This window comes from Gopherus flavomarginatus, chromosome 19, assembly GCF_025201925.1.
Source record: "Gopherus flavomarginatus isolate rGopFla2 chromosome 19, rGopFla2.mat.asm, whole genome shotgun sequence".
Classification (NCBI taxonomy): Eukaryota; Metazoa; Chordata; order Testudines; family Testudinidae; genus Gopherus; species Gopherus flavomarginatus.
The window spans coordinates 20,199,478-20,216,660 of NC_066635.1; the positions used below are offsets into that span (position 1 = coordinate 20,199,478).

Sequence of the window (17,183 nt, forward strand, 5' to 3'; positions counted from 1 at the left end):
ATATTTGAGACATTTCATGGTACCATCTTGCCTTTTAGCTAAATTGAGACGCTACCACAGGATTATCAATGCTTTCCACCACTTTATCTTCTATTTTTGCATTTATAAGAAATTATATTAAGGGGTTTTGTGTTGCCAGACTTTCTGGATAAAGCAACCAGGGAAATTCTAGGCATTAAAGAAAGCAGCTTGTTATGCAATAATCACAAAAATATACCTACATTTTAGTTACCAGTTAAAAGTTGTGGCTGTAAATAACAATTGATCTATGAAGTAGGATAGCCCAAAACTTTTCATATGTCAAATACATTGCTCTTTGTTAGTCTGGGTAGCAGCTTCTCATACTAAAATTTCTTCAAAATTATTTTTTAATTGAAAACAAATATGATACAGTTTAATGTATAAGCACTTGTAAGAGAAGAGATACATGTGAAGATCTCATTTGCTCAGTACACACAACTTCCACTAAGCTTAACATGAGTTAGGCGTGATGACAAGAGAGGAAATGAGACCCTTTTAAAATTTCAGTATGGTCACACGGCCACCAATAAAAGTCGTTAAGAGCAACACAAATGAAGGAAAAAAACAGCCTAATGAAGATCAACATGGAAATACTGTTTTAAAAGCGTACCTACTGGCAATTTTATTTATGTTGGAAAAAGCCTATTAAAGTATTGTTTTAAAAGCCAATTTTACTTCAGAAACAGAATTCACATCTTTGTTGAAAGGATAAACTAAAGAAAACGCTGCCTTCTGCATAGGAATTTCATAAGATGTTGCTCTAGGTATTTTATAACAAAATTCGATATGAGCATGACACTTTCAGTTCCTATTTTGCCAACCGTTTCACAATGTTCATGGAATTAAAGTGACATTTGCACTTTAAACCAAGTAAAGTTTTTACACAGTATTGTATTAAACTAGGTTTAATACATCTTTAAACTAATTTTAAAAGACATTAAAATCCAGTTACTCAAACAGGTATGTGCTATATTACAACGGAAGTAGATTGCATTTAATTTTTACTATTATATGTTTATGAGTTAGAATTTGAAACAAACCCTCTAGCGAAAGAGCTATGAGGTAACATTTAGCAAAACATTTATAGAACATAATTATAATATAACTAAATTATAGACAGATTTTGAGTCTATGCTAAGCAGCATAAATATAAATTAACATTTTACTTTAAAGAAGTAAATACTTATGCTTTAAAAGACATTTGTAATCTAATACAATCACCTACAATTCAAAAAGTGAACAGCCTACCTTAAATTAAAATATTTTCTTCCAGAGAGGAACAAACATTTCCCATTTCAGAAAGCGTGATTTACAAAAATTAAGGACAATTGTAAAAAGCTCATTTTATTCTTTTTTGAAGCCTTTTTTCAGTAGTAACAGTATAATATTCCATGTTATAGACAACTTTAGTTATTTACTTTTCATGTTAACTATTTTCAGTTTAAGATTCTTTCTCCTGTTTTTTTCATTATGTTTAAAGTAAAACTTAAAAAGACAGCACTATTTTAAGTTGGAGTAAATTAAACTAATTTTATCTGTTTATGGTCTGTACATTTTATACTTTACTCCAAACTAAAATAAAATCACAGCTACATAAGTATATTGGATAGCAATATACAGGTTAGAATCACTATCAAGTTATGCAGTTGCAGTGTTCAGCAGTTTATTTTAATGGAAACAAATGTAGAAAACTTTATTGCTTCCTCAAATTTAATTTGTCAATTTTTTAGAACATCTGCAATAATAAAAAACCCCTCATAAGTTTCATTTCTCAGACACTACCATCATCAGTTTCACAACTTTTACCTATTTCACAATACAAGCACACAAGAGGAAAGACTGATGTTGGGAACAGATTCTTTTTCAATACATTCTTTAGTGTTTAATAAAACAATTAACTCTCATATAATTAATCTATTTCTTACTTTAAAATAAAGAAATACATAAAGTTAAACTACTTACAGGCAAAACATATTCCCTCAAAATTAAAGAATCTAGACTTTCCTCTCCTCTCTTCTCCGCTACTATGATTCATTCACCCTAACATTACAGTATTTTTTTTACTCACTATGTTGCTATCAAAGAAGATTTGTTTTTGGTTTGGGAATAGATTTCCTGTGACTACTGCAAGACAGGCAAGGGAAGGTTAAATGATTATATATTACTTCACTGGGTTAATCATCAGATCACAAGAACTGGAATGGAAATAAGCATCATCAAAAAATAGACAATGTTGAAATACTGAATCACAGGTCTCAGCTGGCAGTTTAAAAAGTTTTGCTCCAGATCTGCCTTTTATGAAAAAGTGACTTACTGAAGTACAATGTATTGATAACATTTTGTTATTGCAAATTGCAGGCGAACAAAATCAAGGGGAAATTAAAAAACAACCAAACCTTTTGCTTCTCAGCAAACTTTACCAAGAGGATCCAGCTCACAACCCTATAGCAATGGTTTGTGTATATCTTAACATAGATCATTGGCCACTATAAAAATCACTGTTCAGCAAATTGCACATAAAGTAATTCTGTGCCTCATCTGCAAGGCCTCATTTCATTCCCTTGGGTTGTTTTGTTTCCATTTTTACAAAATTTGTAGTCACATTTCCCCTCTTCCTTCCTTCGTTTTAAAACATGAGTGTTTCCTTGCTTTTACAAGAAGGACAAAATTATACTGGACTTTAAAGGATTCTCTTCAATGTATTAGCTAAGTAGATGCATTTCCAGCAGCATAAATCATTTCCTGATATTGATTCAGATTTTGTATATACAAAGTGTACACAAAATAGTAATTAGTGAATCTTAAAGGACAGATTGGTTTGGGTTTCAGAATGTGAAATGGCCAAAATTCAGGCAACTCTGTTTTTCTTCATCTTTAAAGCAGGGTGAGACTCATCCAGTTCACAGCCCCATGGCAGATAGCTAACTGAAAGTCACTAAAGAGCTCTGAACATTAACAATATGGGGCAGCAGCCAGTAACCCTTACATAAGCAGTCCTTAAAGTTTCAGTGGGACCATTCATGGGAATAAGGTGTAGTCCCTCAAGGGACAATGAGACTGGGTCTATGGTAACCATGTAACACTGAAGAGAACTAGATCTTCCAACATGCTGAGAGCTGCTGCGAGTGGTGCAGAGTATTGAGTCAAGGTGAATATGCCTCCCTTTCACAAATTTGCGCACGACTTGCCATTCACTTGTGTCCAGCAGAAAAACTGCTGCCGTGATGCTAGCATTGTAGGCTCTGTTTTGGAGCTATGGCTTCCACAAGACAAGTCAATTAAAAAGAGCAGGAAAGAATAGCAGGACCAGAGGCTGGTTCATTAGTATTTGAATGTAGCTATCTAAAACACACAAGAGATCCACAAACATCTATAAGGAAGAATGCTTTTTGAAAACAATTCCTTGAATTGGCATTCACATTTTGACCCAGCACAAGTGCCTCTATCTGCCCATCTAAGCATTTCTAAACACGTGTCCACATGGTGCAGCCATGTGCGCTATAGGGGTGCGATTTCTGAAGTGTTTACACAGATCAATTAATGTGCAACACATTAGTGTGCATTGCTGCACCTTGTACACAATCCCTAATACGCCCATCATTGTGATATCCAGGGGCACAAGCATAAAGAAGTTTTATCAAGTGGGAAATAGATATATCGTTTTCCTTAGGCTTGTGAAGCTGATGAGCCTTGTTACAACACAGAAAATGCCAAATTATGAGGCTCTATATATTTTAAATATAATGTTCTTTAAAATGGTCTGTCTGTAGGTTCATTTGTAGATTTATTCAGCAGTTTTAAGGCCAAAGGGACCCACTGTGCGACTAATTCGGTCTCAATTAGTATTACTGCCTTATAAAGATCTGAATGGACTGGCCCTGATTATACTCGAGACTTCCTCCTGCAGCTTCCACCTGAGGGGTTTTTGCACTTGCATTCCACCAGCACCTAGTCATTAGGTGATTTTGGAAACAGTGCCTGGAATAAGAACAGGAGTACCTGTGGCACCTTAGAGACTAACAAATTTATTTGAGCATAAGCTTTCGTGGGCTAGAGCCCACTTCTTCAGATGCACAGAATGGAACATATAGTAAGGAGATATATATGCAGATATATATAGTAAGGAGATATATATACATAGAGAACATGAAAAGATGGAAGTGCTTGGAATGAAGGCTTGACTTAAGCAATTGTCCAGCAGGACAGCTTAGCAAAAGAGAGTCTTTAAAGTTCAGACAAAAATATTTGGGGGTATTAAGTGCAGGCTTTGCTGTATTTAACAACGAAAGCTGGGATTGTTGGTGGAAGTTTAACGGCTGATATCAAAACAGGAGTAATTTGGGGTCCGAATTCAGTAATTGTTGAGGGCACCCAGCCTCTTCTAAGATCAGGACCTTTGGCATTCCCATCTCCCTATAAAGGCACCTACATAGTCATTACCTATCCTAGTGTTGACCCAGCTGCCTCGCCTCTCAGTATGAGTGTGTAACTCACATGAAGGGTAGTTCTACGCAGGAGTGCATAGACCTCCAAGGTTTGATTTCTAATTGGGTTGTAATGTTCGTTATCTGCCAGAAGTTTAAAATTAATTTACATGATGCAAGATATGATAAAAATCACATACATTCTTCCTAGAGACATTATATGAAATTACTGTTATGGATTATTAAAATTAAAAATTCTTGATGTCTTACGTGCTGCCTACGAAGACAGAGCTGCTTTTTCATTTAAAAATCTGAGGTATTTTAAAAATGAGCTTCACTATATTTTGTTTCTTTGGGCTTTCTATTCTAACACAATGGAATCAAACATAATTTATGGAATAAAGACCATTTGTGGTTAGGCAGTGAATTCTAGAATTTCAGTAGACAGGGAGGGATTATTAACTCATCGGAATAAGACGTTCCTAAGTGCTAGCTTTAGTACATGTACTATAGCATACACAAGCCAAGAAAGCAGCACAGAAGCTACTATGTCTACTGATTAGTACATCATAATCTAGACCTAAAAATGTTGAAACTGGTCCCTGCTTTTATCTGCAAAGTGACGAACTCCCAAAGGCAGCCAATGGTGCACATTACAAACCCAATTCCCAACATACAACTAAAAAGATTAGTGTGAAAATACACACAAGAACACCAGGTATCAGAGAACAGAGAAGAATATTAATTTTGGGAATTTATAAGAATAAAAGGATGGCCTATGTAAACCAGAGTCTAGTATTACAGTTCTGAGGCAGGCAAGATTCTCACTACCTTCAATGGAAATTTTGCTTGTGTAATTACAGAATTCAGCCAGTAGCAGGTCAATAATCCAGCTAATACTTGCACCATTCTTTTGCATTTTAGAGGGAAGTTAGAAAAGAGATTTAAAGTGACAAAAATGGATCTATCCAACATGGTATCAAACTGCCACATTGCTAATTCATGTGTACACACTATGGACTTCCTAAAAGGGCCAAAGAGAGAGGAGAGGCGCCCATGAGGAGTAGGGAGTTTAGATTGAGTGGGAATAGGCATCTTAATTAGTTAGTGGACTACTGCAAAGGAAATCTGTTAAATTAACCAAGCTACGGAGCTTCTAATAAAGATTCTGTTCAAACCAATACATGCTGGCAAACTAAAAACCCCATTGAACTATGGAAAAAGAAGATCAGCAGCAGAGTATACCAGTGTACAGGCTGCCTGCCCCATGTACTGTACAGACTGAAGAATACAGAACTACTCATCTTGTGGCCAAATTGAGTATGTAATGCAGCTGATGGAGAGTTCATAGTTTCCAGACCCCATGGGCAGCCACTTACGGGCAGAGTTGCTTACTGGAGTAAGAGAGGGAGAGATTTATTAAAAAGACAGGAAATAGGCACACCGTGGAGTGGGGCCATCTCCAAGCTGCTTTCCTCAATCCTGTAAGTGAGGAAGCCAGTCTCTCAGTGGGAGGGAGCTAAAATGGAATGGAAGGTCAAAGTCCTCATCTGGGACCCAGCTTCCAGTAGAGGTAGAGGCAGCTGATTCTTCCTCAAATGCCAAGGAGTTGAGTCCAGGAGTTCAGAATACTGTTGTGAGATGCACAGGCCCTGGTGAATGACTGACCTATCCTTAGAAATATCAACAGCTGGTTATCTGGTGACCATAAAAACAGTTTGTGACTCACCTGCCAGGTGTAAAGGTGGCAGATCTCATGACCCATCTAAAAAAAAATTCCAGGAAGTGCTAGGGAGGGGGATTCTAGTCCTTGTACATATGGGATCAATGATGCAGTAAAGCGCAGGAGAATGATACTGGAAGCTACATTTAAATTACTAGGAAGGCAGCTTTTGTCCAGGTCCTCTATTGTAGGCTTCTCTGAAATACTTCCAGTTCTATGCAAAGGGACAATGAGATGGGGGAATGTTCACAATCTGGGTGAGAAGATGGTGAAAAGAGGAGAGGCTTAAACAAATTTATCACAAAAGGAACTCTTTACAGAAAGAGGGAACCTGTACAAGAGGGATGGGATCCATTTAACAGACATGGAGCCAGACTGCTGGAACAGAAAATTAACAAGGTTTTGGAGGATTATTTTAACTAGGAATTAAAGGAAACCTGACAGATGCAAAAAGCACCGAAGCTGGACAAAGGCACCTGCTAGGGATGCCCTAATACAATTGTACAGTGAAGGAGAACACACAAATTCTGGCTGAATAGGAGACTCTTGGGTACTAAGGTGATGAAAGCCACATAAGTACCTAGAGAAGAGTACAGGTTTAGAACACAGGTAAATTCTAGAAAAGTATCATATTAAGGAGCCCAAATAAAAATGGGCACTTAGACAAAACAAAAAGGATCAATTTCTATACATCAATGTAAGACGTTACTAGATAAACTAGAATGACTGGTAATGGAAGAGGACCTTGGCCTAACTACTACACCTGGTTATAAGCTATAATGAAAGGACAGATATGGTCATGGAAGCAGGGAGTTACACAATACCTAAACGATTTCATAGAATTTACTAGGAATATTTTTAGAAGAGAGTGACCATGCAGTAAATACTGTATAGATGCAAATCCCAACTAATAAGAATATACATATGGCAATTAAATTACACTATCAGCTTACTGATCAGGAAAAGGACATTCAGTACATGATGTTGAAGGAGATCAAACAATTAAGTAATAAAACAGTAATAAATGGCCAACAAGCTACTAACATAAAATTATCTGTCAAAATGTGACAAAGGTTTGGAGGAACACAAGAACTAGGTGTGTGTCTTAAGAAATATATCAATGCATTTCCACCAGCAAATCTGCTCACATTAATGCCTTTCATGTAGCTTCCACATTATCTGAAGATACTGCCAATTCACTCAGGATGATGGAACAAGGCCTAATTTTGGTGCATCACATATTGAGAGAGAAAGTACTTAAACTCAGTTCCCATCCCTTAAAATAAAGTGAGGGGAGGGGAGTTCTCTGATAAGAAACACAATTAGCCTTATTGCCCTTCCAGCACAGGAGTTTTGAAGGTGACTACTAAAGAGAAAAGGGGCTGAGAGTGCCGCATAGGATACTAATGCTGTTACAGTGAAGGCTCTCAGACATTATAGTGATGAAGGCCATATATAACTAGACAGATAGGTAATTAGGTAGAAAAGGCCAGAACATAATGAAATGAGGTTTTCCTTGTAATGGCCATGACAATATATTTGATACTTTAAACCTGCATTTGAGCAGAAATAGGACCCTTACCAACAGTAACCCCTTGTTTGAAAAATAAGAGCTCTCACTAAAATCTGCGGATCTAGGTTGATCAGTGAAATGAATGCTACACAATTTACTGCTAACTGCCTAAGTGTAGTAGCAAGAGAATGAAGAGTCCTGTTTTAATTAGACTCTTTGGCATAAATAAGAGGCTTTCTAATTTTCTTCAGTACTCTGTCCATCTTGGAATAGGAAGGGCTTGGAATAATTTTCCCCATCCACCAAGCATCTTGGGATAAGGACTAGCAAATGTACCTGTGAACTGCCAGAACAAATTCTTAAAACGCCAAAATCCATAGTATCTCCAAAGCCTGCCTTACAAGCCTCAAGATAACAGCAATTCAGCGCCAGTTCTATGGCAATGATCCATGGGGCTGAATGCGTTTAAGTCAGAGCTCAAAGCGAGTGGAAACTCTCACAAACTGAGCTCTGGCACTTCTCTCCAGCTGGATCTGACACTCTCTCACTTGTGAATTAAAAAAAAAAGTTCTGCTTCATTTCAACAGAAAGAAATTATGCAAAGAATGAAACAATTAAAGGAAACAGTTTAAGGGAAGAGGAAGAAGCATGTCGTTTCAGAGTCTTATCAGATCTGTCCTCTAGTACACTAGCATGTTTTACCACATCCCCAGCCCTCAGTGTGTTCTGCTCCCCATCTCAGACCAGTGCTGGAGCATTACATGACTTACCCACTTCAGCACCTAGCACTTAACATTTTCAAAGTGCGATCTAGATATTACATACAATTTAGTATTATTTCACTCATCAAGGAATTAAGGGTACATGGGGTCTATACCCAGTTATTCCAGAGGTTCACTTCTTGCGAGAGATCTGGCAGTGTGTGGATTCTGGAATTGGTTCCATGCAAGACAACTAAGCATTTTTTCTATATTTGTCACATGGTAGAGAAGGCAGCCAGGCCACTGTTCTGGTCAAGGAGAAGTCAGACCAGTGTTAAATTAGTCACCACGGCTCTACTAGTAAAGAACAGGGAAGTATAGAAAACCTGCCAGACTCATTCCCACATATTAGGCAGTGACCCCCAAACCCCATTCTGTCCCCTTCCTCTCTGAATGGGCTTACATCAATACTGTCTATTGATACTGCATCTGACAAGGTGGAGGCTGCTCAAACACTATTATATAGCATCAAATTAAGGGTTCATCCATACCAAGGCTATAATCAGATTCCCATGGCCACAGGCAGCTGATCTAGCATGCTGGTGTAACTAGCAGCAGTAGGACATCCTGAAAATCTCGTCCTATCCAAATTACAAAAAAAAAAATTTACAGGATTTGAGCAAGATCTAGTTATTTTAACAAAGGCTCTTTGTGTCTGGAATGCAGGGAGATTGATTACCTACCCCCAAACGCCCACAATAAGGGAGGAAGCAATTTTGGATAACCGGATGAGCATTGTATGCAATGTTATTTCGTCTCCAGACAAATCCAAATTTAAAAAAATCACCAGCATTAAAAATACATATTTTATCCCTTTACAAGGAACTCGAAATCAGGGGGAAAAAGAAAAAAAACAAAAACACAAGCAACAAAGACATTTAAATTATTAAAAACAGGCAAACAACCTATTACACAGCTGACCAGCCTCCCTACATGCAAGGGCTCCCCCAATAAGCCTAATCAGCAGAGGATGTACAGAGCTCAGCATATCTTGCCACTTTTTATTCATGGGAAGCTAACATGGCTGCCAGATGACTTAAAGAGAAGTGGTCTGCGTACCACTCTCCTACAAGGGTAAGGATTTAAACAGTGTTTGGAACAAGAAAAAAAATGTAGCCATTTTCTTGAAGACACAAGAATTAATCTCTATTATTTATTGCAGGCTTCTACGGGGGGGGGGGGGGGGGAGGGAGAAGGGGAGGGCTGAGTGGTACTTCAAGCATCTCCTTTGATCTCTATCCTATACACAGAACATTAGGGTGTTCTTCTGTTTGACAGAACAGACCCTCGTATGGAAAGGAGTAGAAAAATGAACTTGCTTGAAGCTTTTATAATCCAAACCATCTTTAGAAGCTCCTTTTCTGAAGTGTAGCATGTTTTCCCAAATACAATCCACATACAAAATGGTAACTAAAGGTTTGGGATGAACCTGATTGAAATTAGAGGGGAGTCCTAAAGGAAAATAAGATAAGGGATGAAGTAAGGGAGCTAACAAAATCCTGGGTAAGGAAGACGGCACAGCTTATACATTTGAATTGAAGAGCAACAGAGATCATGATCAGAAATTTCTGACTAGATACCAGCTTCCCAGAAAATGCAAACTAAGATTCAGAGATTTATGCAGTAGTTACTGATTGTTCTCCAGAGAACACAAGGAGAATTAATCTCATCTGAGACTGCAGTACTATACATCAAGTGTTAAGGACAAATTGTATCCTTAGATATGTACATCAAATGCTCTGTGACAGCAACATGAATTCCACATGAACATTCAAGGGCGGAGTTCAAACTAACTGCTCGTTCACAATTGCTATATGACAGCAGCTCACGACATCAGCAACTCACATTGGACTCTTTTTGGCATGAGGGGCTTTTATTGCAAAATAACATGAGATTTGTAACTGGACTAATTTCTGCTTTCAATGCTGATAGTGGGCCAGGCCACTTCAAGGTGATCAAGATTTCTAAGTTGGTGACTTTGTATTAGGAAATTATTCATTTGCATGTTCCAGATTTAAAAAACATACAAGCATGTAAAGAAGTTTTAGTGCATAGAGCCTCTACTGCATTTTGCAAAGGGCATGTCAAAGAGAAAACTGGAAAGACATCTTTAAATTAGTTTAAACAAAGGTAACCTAATGCTTCCTACTGGTTATTTTTTCCTTATCTGTAAACAGGTGTGCAAATGAATAGAACAATGCCGGCACAAGACTGCTGTTTTTACTGCCTATAACCAAAGAAATCAAGCAAGAAACAAGGCTTATGTTATTACTCATAGCTTCTACTGTCAATAGTCTGGCTATATTAACTCTTCAGTGCCCCCTTTTCTTGGGAAGTCCTCTTTAATATGGTTTCCAAACTCAAAGTTTTCACTGATCCTTTACAAAGCCCAGATACTAAAGACGATACTGCTATTTAGTAGGCTCTTTCTCCAGTGAAAAATAATTTCACTCTTAGCTCACTATAAAGCCCTGTATTTCACAGAAATTTCTATTTTTAAGGGGAAGCTTCACCAGAGTTAGATCAGTGTGAAGTTATATTTTTAATTCTGGCTCAAGGTGAAAGGGTTAAAAAAACTCCCATACATGTATTAACAAATGCATGCATCAAACTTCAGGAATGCACAATGTGCAGACAAGCCTCCTGGTGGCCACCCATTACGAAGCCTAGACCAAACACTGACAATCTCTTTCTTGTACAGCACAATTAATAAAGACAGGAAGCTGATGAGGGAAGGGGGCAATTGGAAGACTAAAAGAAAGATGAAGAATGGCATTTGGAATTGGGTCCAAACAAATACTTTCTGAGAAAGAAAAATGATTTCCACTGTACTCTTCTTGCTGCACTTCCATTTTCTTTACAACTCCCCATGCACTATTTAAGCACAAAAATGTCTTGAAAAAAGCAAGGCAACAAAACCTTTCAATCCAACAAGCGGGCAACCAAGGAAGCCTTTTAGAGAAGTCATATCTGAACATGATGGTTAATTTTGTTTTACCCAAGAAACAGATCAAAATTTAATTTAATCACAGACCAGCTCCACTTTGGTAATTATATAACAACATTTCGACTTATTCATGCCATGTGAGTGAAGTCACCGTGCCGTGTCAGAACATACAGTCCTCCCATCCTCACAGCAACCATGGCTGGGTGTGGTGGTGTACTCTGCACCCTTTTTTCTGAGATGAGAAACTTTACATTAAGGTGTGGAAAAGCAACCCAACTCAAGGCACAAAGCCTTGAAGAAATGCTAGAAAGATGGGCTTAACACATGTCTAGTGGCCAGTATCTTAGAGTTTATCAGTTTAACTCATTGCCGACAAGCAGCATACTCTTCAGGCAGGAAGTTGTTCTATGGAACTCCTGACGCAATACAAACCAAAGCAGTTACAGCGAACTTTAATACAAACCCTCTAGAGTCCACGTTGACAAATTCTTTAACAGGCCCTGTGGTTACAGGGAAGCTGGTTTCACTCTGAGTCACTCCTGTTCAAACAGTTTACTGGAAATGGAGGGGAGGGGGAATTTTCAGAGAAGTCATGTGATGGCCAGACAAACCACAACCAGTAAAGGTTCAGTGGAGTCAAAAACAGGTCCCAGCAACGGCTGATGCTCAGTGCACAGATGGCACTCAATCATTTACAACGAGTCCTGTTTTATCTCAGGGTTTATATGGTATTAACCCTTTTTCAAGTTTGTATTCTTTAAAGGAAGCCAGAACATAATTTGCAAAGTAAACAAACAGCAAGTAACCGATAGTAACACAGGCAACTAGAAAATATTTTTTACAGGGAAACTTGGCTCACGCAGTAGTGCACAGAAGCAAAGCGCAAGCACTCAGTGTAAATCATTAGTCCTTAAAGAATATGCCACTTAAATATGAATCCAAACATACAAAGTCACTAACGATCAGATGTACAAAGAAGATTTAATTAGCTTTCAGGCCCCCTTTAGTTATGTTCTCCTCTTAGTAGAGAGCAGCATGGTATTGCAAGGGCCCACACATTCAGTACTTTCATAGGGTTGTATTAAGTTGCATTAAGCTTTGTTTTCACAACAAACTTAATCAGCTTTTAAGTTGTTCAGTACGATACAAAAAGAGATGCAGACGTTAGAAAATACTTAATAATCAGTAACTATCATACTGGCAAAAACAGAGACAAAGTATCTATAGGAAACTGTACAGTTACATGTGCACTGTTACTGCCCATGCGCTGCTCCAGCACTGAGCAGTAGATTCAACTTCCCCTAATTGAGAGGTTGGTTTGAAAGGTTTCACTAGTGATATTCCTCATCTCTAGAGTGGGGAGCTCTGATAGAAAATTTCAGCACACTGGTGCTTAACTGGACAGAACAGAAATGACAGCCTTTGGAAAAACCACTATTAAAATTCTATAAAAAAATCAAATTCATAATATAGAGGAAATATTTACGTATCACAGGCCAAGTTAGTGTAGTTATACAGCCAACCGCGCTTTGCACTCACTGTAGTGTTCCGTGAAAAAGCAATCCTGATTAGCCAAGGCAGAACTACAGTACTGCCAACAAGATGACCAAGCAGAATAAAAGGTGACATATGAAGCAATAGAAGACGTGAAGCTCTCTTTAGTTAACTTACACTAACCGTAACTGACAAAAAAAAGAAGTGGTGTTCCATTAAGATGAGGGGCTTTTTCTAAATATATTAATGGAAAAATACAAAAACAGTAAGTTACACATCAGCCAGCTCATGGTTTCTCTCAAAAAGTGACTGAAGGAGCCAGATCACTTGGACTGACAGTTTATGAAAGAAAACCTGCTCAAATACATTCTTTAACTTTAGGGAGACAATATTCTTTCCCTATTCAAATTTTAACGGAATGATTGGTCTAAACCATCATACTGTATAACCCATTTTAAAACATTTTTTTTCCCTTTAGTCTTTTTTAAAATCCACAGAGAACATTTTTTTTCTTCTGTCAATCACACAGACTGGATATTACTTGACAGAATGCCACAAGTATCATCTGTTTTGCAAAAACAATGGTATTTCTCAGAAACGGTAGTGACAAATTTTCTAAATAAAAAAATATACAAAACATGCAAAATGCCAATCAATTTGGCTCTGCTTTGTAGGCAGCCATAGCAGCTCATTAGAACTAAAGGAGGAAGCTATTCTCTAATACAACACACCTATTTTCACACTTCCCAAATAAGTGGGGAGGAGAGAGGCCTTTATATTGAAAGGATTCCTTTCAGTGTTAAAAGGCACCAAAACGTTTATAGTTTTCCATTGGCATCAGATTGCCATGTTCTCTATACCCTTGGGCACTGAGGACCAGAACTGGATAGTGAGGCAAGCTGATTTAGGTAACACAAACATTGCTATTCAGCAATTATAAGGAGACTTTAAACTGCACAAGAAGTAGTGATTGTGCAGTGCAAATAGCGACAAAACTTCACTTTTGCGAACAATGTCAGGATTTGCTCAAGGCCGTAGGATGAGACATTCATGCGTGCCTCACAGATATCTAACGAAAATATGATAGAAAGCCAAAAGCACAAAGGAAGTCATATTAGCGAGTGGAAAATAGCATCCAATCTTAAATACTGGAATATCAGTTTAATAACCGTACTACAATTTAATCAGATTGTTATAGCCTCGCGCTGGAGTGTATTACACGCATCAAACTGCAAGTGAAGTTTTAAGAAATGTCATCCTGAAAACATGTGCTTCAATCCAAACTCGATTGCTGAGAAAATGAAATCAAAGCACTGATAAATATAATGTTATTTATTCTCGACGAACTACACAATTTCACTTGTTAACCAATCACACAGTCATTGTAGTTAAGGGTATTTCTGGTCTATCTTGACAAGGTTCTCACTAGCAAAGGTTTTGTATCCAAGAATCCTACCATGCATTTTGGAAACCAATCTTGGCTTCACCTAGAACTTCAAAAATCTCACATAACTTGCTGGGAGAGTCACAGTAAATAAATATGGACAGTAGTTCAGTTTCGAGCCATGTATTTTATTGGGTTTGTGTTTTGCTGGGATTTTTTAAATATGTATATGGATCAAGGATTGGTTTGTAAAATTAACACCTAGCAATGAGGCAAAAGTTAAAATAGGTGAATTTTTGGCCGTCTGCCTTTTAAAAGACGGATCTCTTAATTTACTATTATTATTTATCTAGTGCAAATGTGTTAGGCATTTTCCTGAATAGGTATTAAGATGAGGTGCTTGTCCTGAAATGCTGGCAAGTTAGATAGCATTAAATACTTTGATTAACACTATTAGACTAGAATTAATGTTTGCAGACAAGTCCAAGGAAACATAAGGCTGTTTTCAGATGAAAATTTTCAGAGATTCTTGGGTTTATCCAAATGCTCTCTCTCTTAGGGCTACTTTTTCCTGCATGCAATAACTTATCAAAAGAGGCTAAGAAACATTTGTACTTCTTAAAAGTCAAGATTGGGTGGTTTTTTTGCTACAGTAAAGGGTTGGTCAAAGAGAAAGCAGTGTAAATTCTTCTTGTGCATAGTAGATAACATTAGCTTGATTCCTTCATATAAAAATTTATCGTGACCCACTTCCACCTAGTGGTTCAGTAGACAAACAAACACAAGTAAAAAGGAAGCAGAATACAAAGGAGAAATTCAGCAGCAAGATGTTTTTGAGAATCCCCCCCCCCCCCCCGAATTGTATACTTAGAAACTACTTAGTTTCTGAACTAAGGCACACAGACTGCTGACCTGAACAGAAAGCTATTAACAGTCATATACTCTATTAAGATCTAATATGAGACAATGCAAGTTGTAAGAGATCTATCAATAAAACTGAATTGAAAAAGGCTAAGAACAAAAAGATTCAAAGCAGCTTTGGTTGCTTTTCAACATCAGGAAGAATGTGTTTCCTCAGGTTAAATCGGCCAAGACACTGGCAGCACAAACAGCTAGTGGCAAGGCAGGTGAATATTATCCAGTGAAAACAAGTTGGCTGGCAATTATCTCCTCGTTAAGAGAGATTTAAGAAACAGTTTGGCAGTTCAGCTATTTCATAATCACAGTTGGTTTAATGACTCCTACATCATTTATTAGTGGGCCTCACCTTCCCTCTAATACTTCCTTTGCTATATTTGTAGAACTTCTTTGTATTTGTAAAAGCCATTGTTTGCCCTAATTTTTTTTGTCTACATTAACATATCCCTGCCTTAACGGACTATACATTCTTGTTTGGTTTTCTCCACATGTCTCTGTATCCAGTGCAGGTTCTTTTCTAACCTATGAGCAGCCCCTCACAGTCATATTGGTTGCTTTCCTGCATGTTTGCTTCAGTGGAACTGTTGTCCGCTGCATCTTAATCTTGCTGTGTTTTGTGATAATTAAAGCATTCTAATGTTTTGCAGTGTTCTTACTTGTGCAGCCTCTGCATGTTCCAGCATCTCCTCAAATTCCTGATACTCTTCATCATCAGGTTCAGCACCAGAGAGTCGGGCTGCTCTGGCCATGAAATAAGGAGGCAGTTCTCCAATAGCTGTGCCAGCACCCTGGGAAGAGAATAATGATTTTAATTTCATTGTTCTTGATTAGAGCTCTTTAAAATAGCTCAACTGATGTTCACAATTTTTCTTGGAAAGTTAAAAAAACACTCATAATAAGAGTCACAAATACATACACCTCTACTTTGATATAACGCTGTCCTCGGGAGCCAAAAAATCTTACTGCGTGATGGGTGAAACCACGTTACATCAAACTTGCTTTGATCCACCGGAGTGCGCAGCCCCGCCCCTCAGAGCACTGCTTTACAGCGTTATATCCGAATTCATGTTATATCAGGTTGTGTTATATCGGGGTAGAGGTGTATAAAGTTAATCCCACCAGAACTGCACGAGTCATTTGTTTCCAATGGAAGCTTATTATTGTTACCAGATACACAAAGTTCTCCCAGCTTCAAAAGTTACCTAAGTTACTCTGAGAAACTATATTTTTCCCCTCTCTTAGGGCTGGTCTACACTGGGGTGTATGTGTGTGTTCCAAACCAAGATACGCAACTTCAGCTATGCTATTCACGTAGCTGAAGTTGAAGTATCTCAGTTCGACTTATCTGGCATCCTCACGGCGGCGAGTCAACTGCTGCAGTGCCCCCACCGACTGCATTTACTCCTCCTGCCGAGGTGGAGTATGGGCGTCGATTAGCGGATTGATTTATCGCGTCCAGACGAGATGCGATAAATCGATCCCCGATACATCAAACAGTATCCGCCAATCCGGCGGCTAGTACAGACGTACCCTTAGTTTAACCACATGCATTCTCCCTGCCACCCAAACTATAATTCTGTAGAGTTGCAATATAGTTGAATTGTCGGTCCTGAGACTTGGCACACTTGTTTATTGAAAAACATTGCCACAAGTTCTATTACAGTTTGAGCAAATGAAAATACTGCTGAATAGACCGTAACTTATCGAGTATTTTATCGGTCCATAAAATGAGGTCAAGAAAGACAAGAGAAATAAGAATCAGAATAGGATTGCCTTTTCACTGCAGGAAAATGATTGGTTTTCTCGGGACATCAAATGACTCATTTCAGCCTTGTGGGTAAATACAGATTTAGTTTTTTTTAAAAATCAGTATCAGACAGAGATAAACAGAGGATAATGAAACAGGACCTTGGATTAAATGCAAATGGTTTAAAATATAGGACAGGTAATAGCACAACAGTTGGCCGCTTTGCTGGAAAAGTGCTAAACCTTAGCCAC

General features: G+C 38.0%; 1 protein-coding gene across 3 annotated transcripts in view; it reads right to left on the reverse strand.

Annotated features, from left to right (window-relative positions):
- VMP1 (vacuole membrane protein 1) overlaps nucleotides 1-17,183 on the reverse strand; it is an 85,686-nt gene that overhangs the window by 27,857 nt on the left and 40,646 nt on the right. For all 3 annotated transcript variants that reach the window (XM_050928822.1, XM_050928823.1, XM_050928824.1), the window contains one exon: nucleotides 15,842-15,973. In XM_050928822.1, coding sequence (XP_050784779.1) covers nucleotides 15,842-15,973 — 132 coding nt within the window. The remainder of the gene's footprint in view (nucleotides 1-15,841; nucleotides 15,974-17,183) is intronic.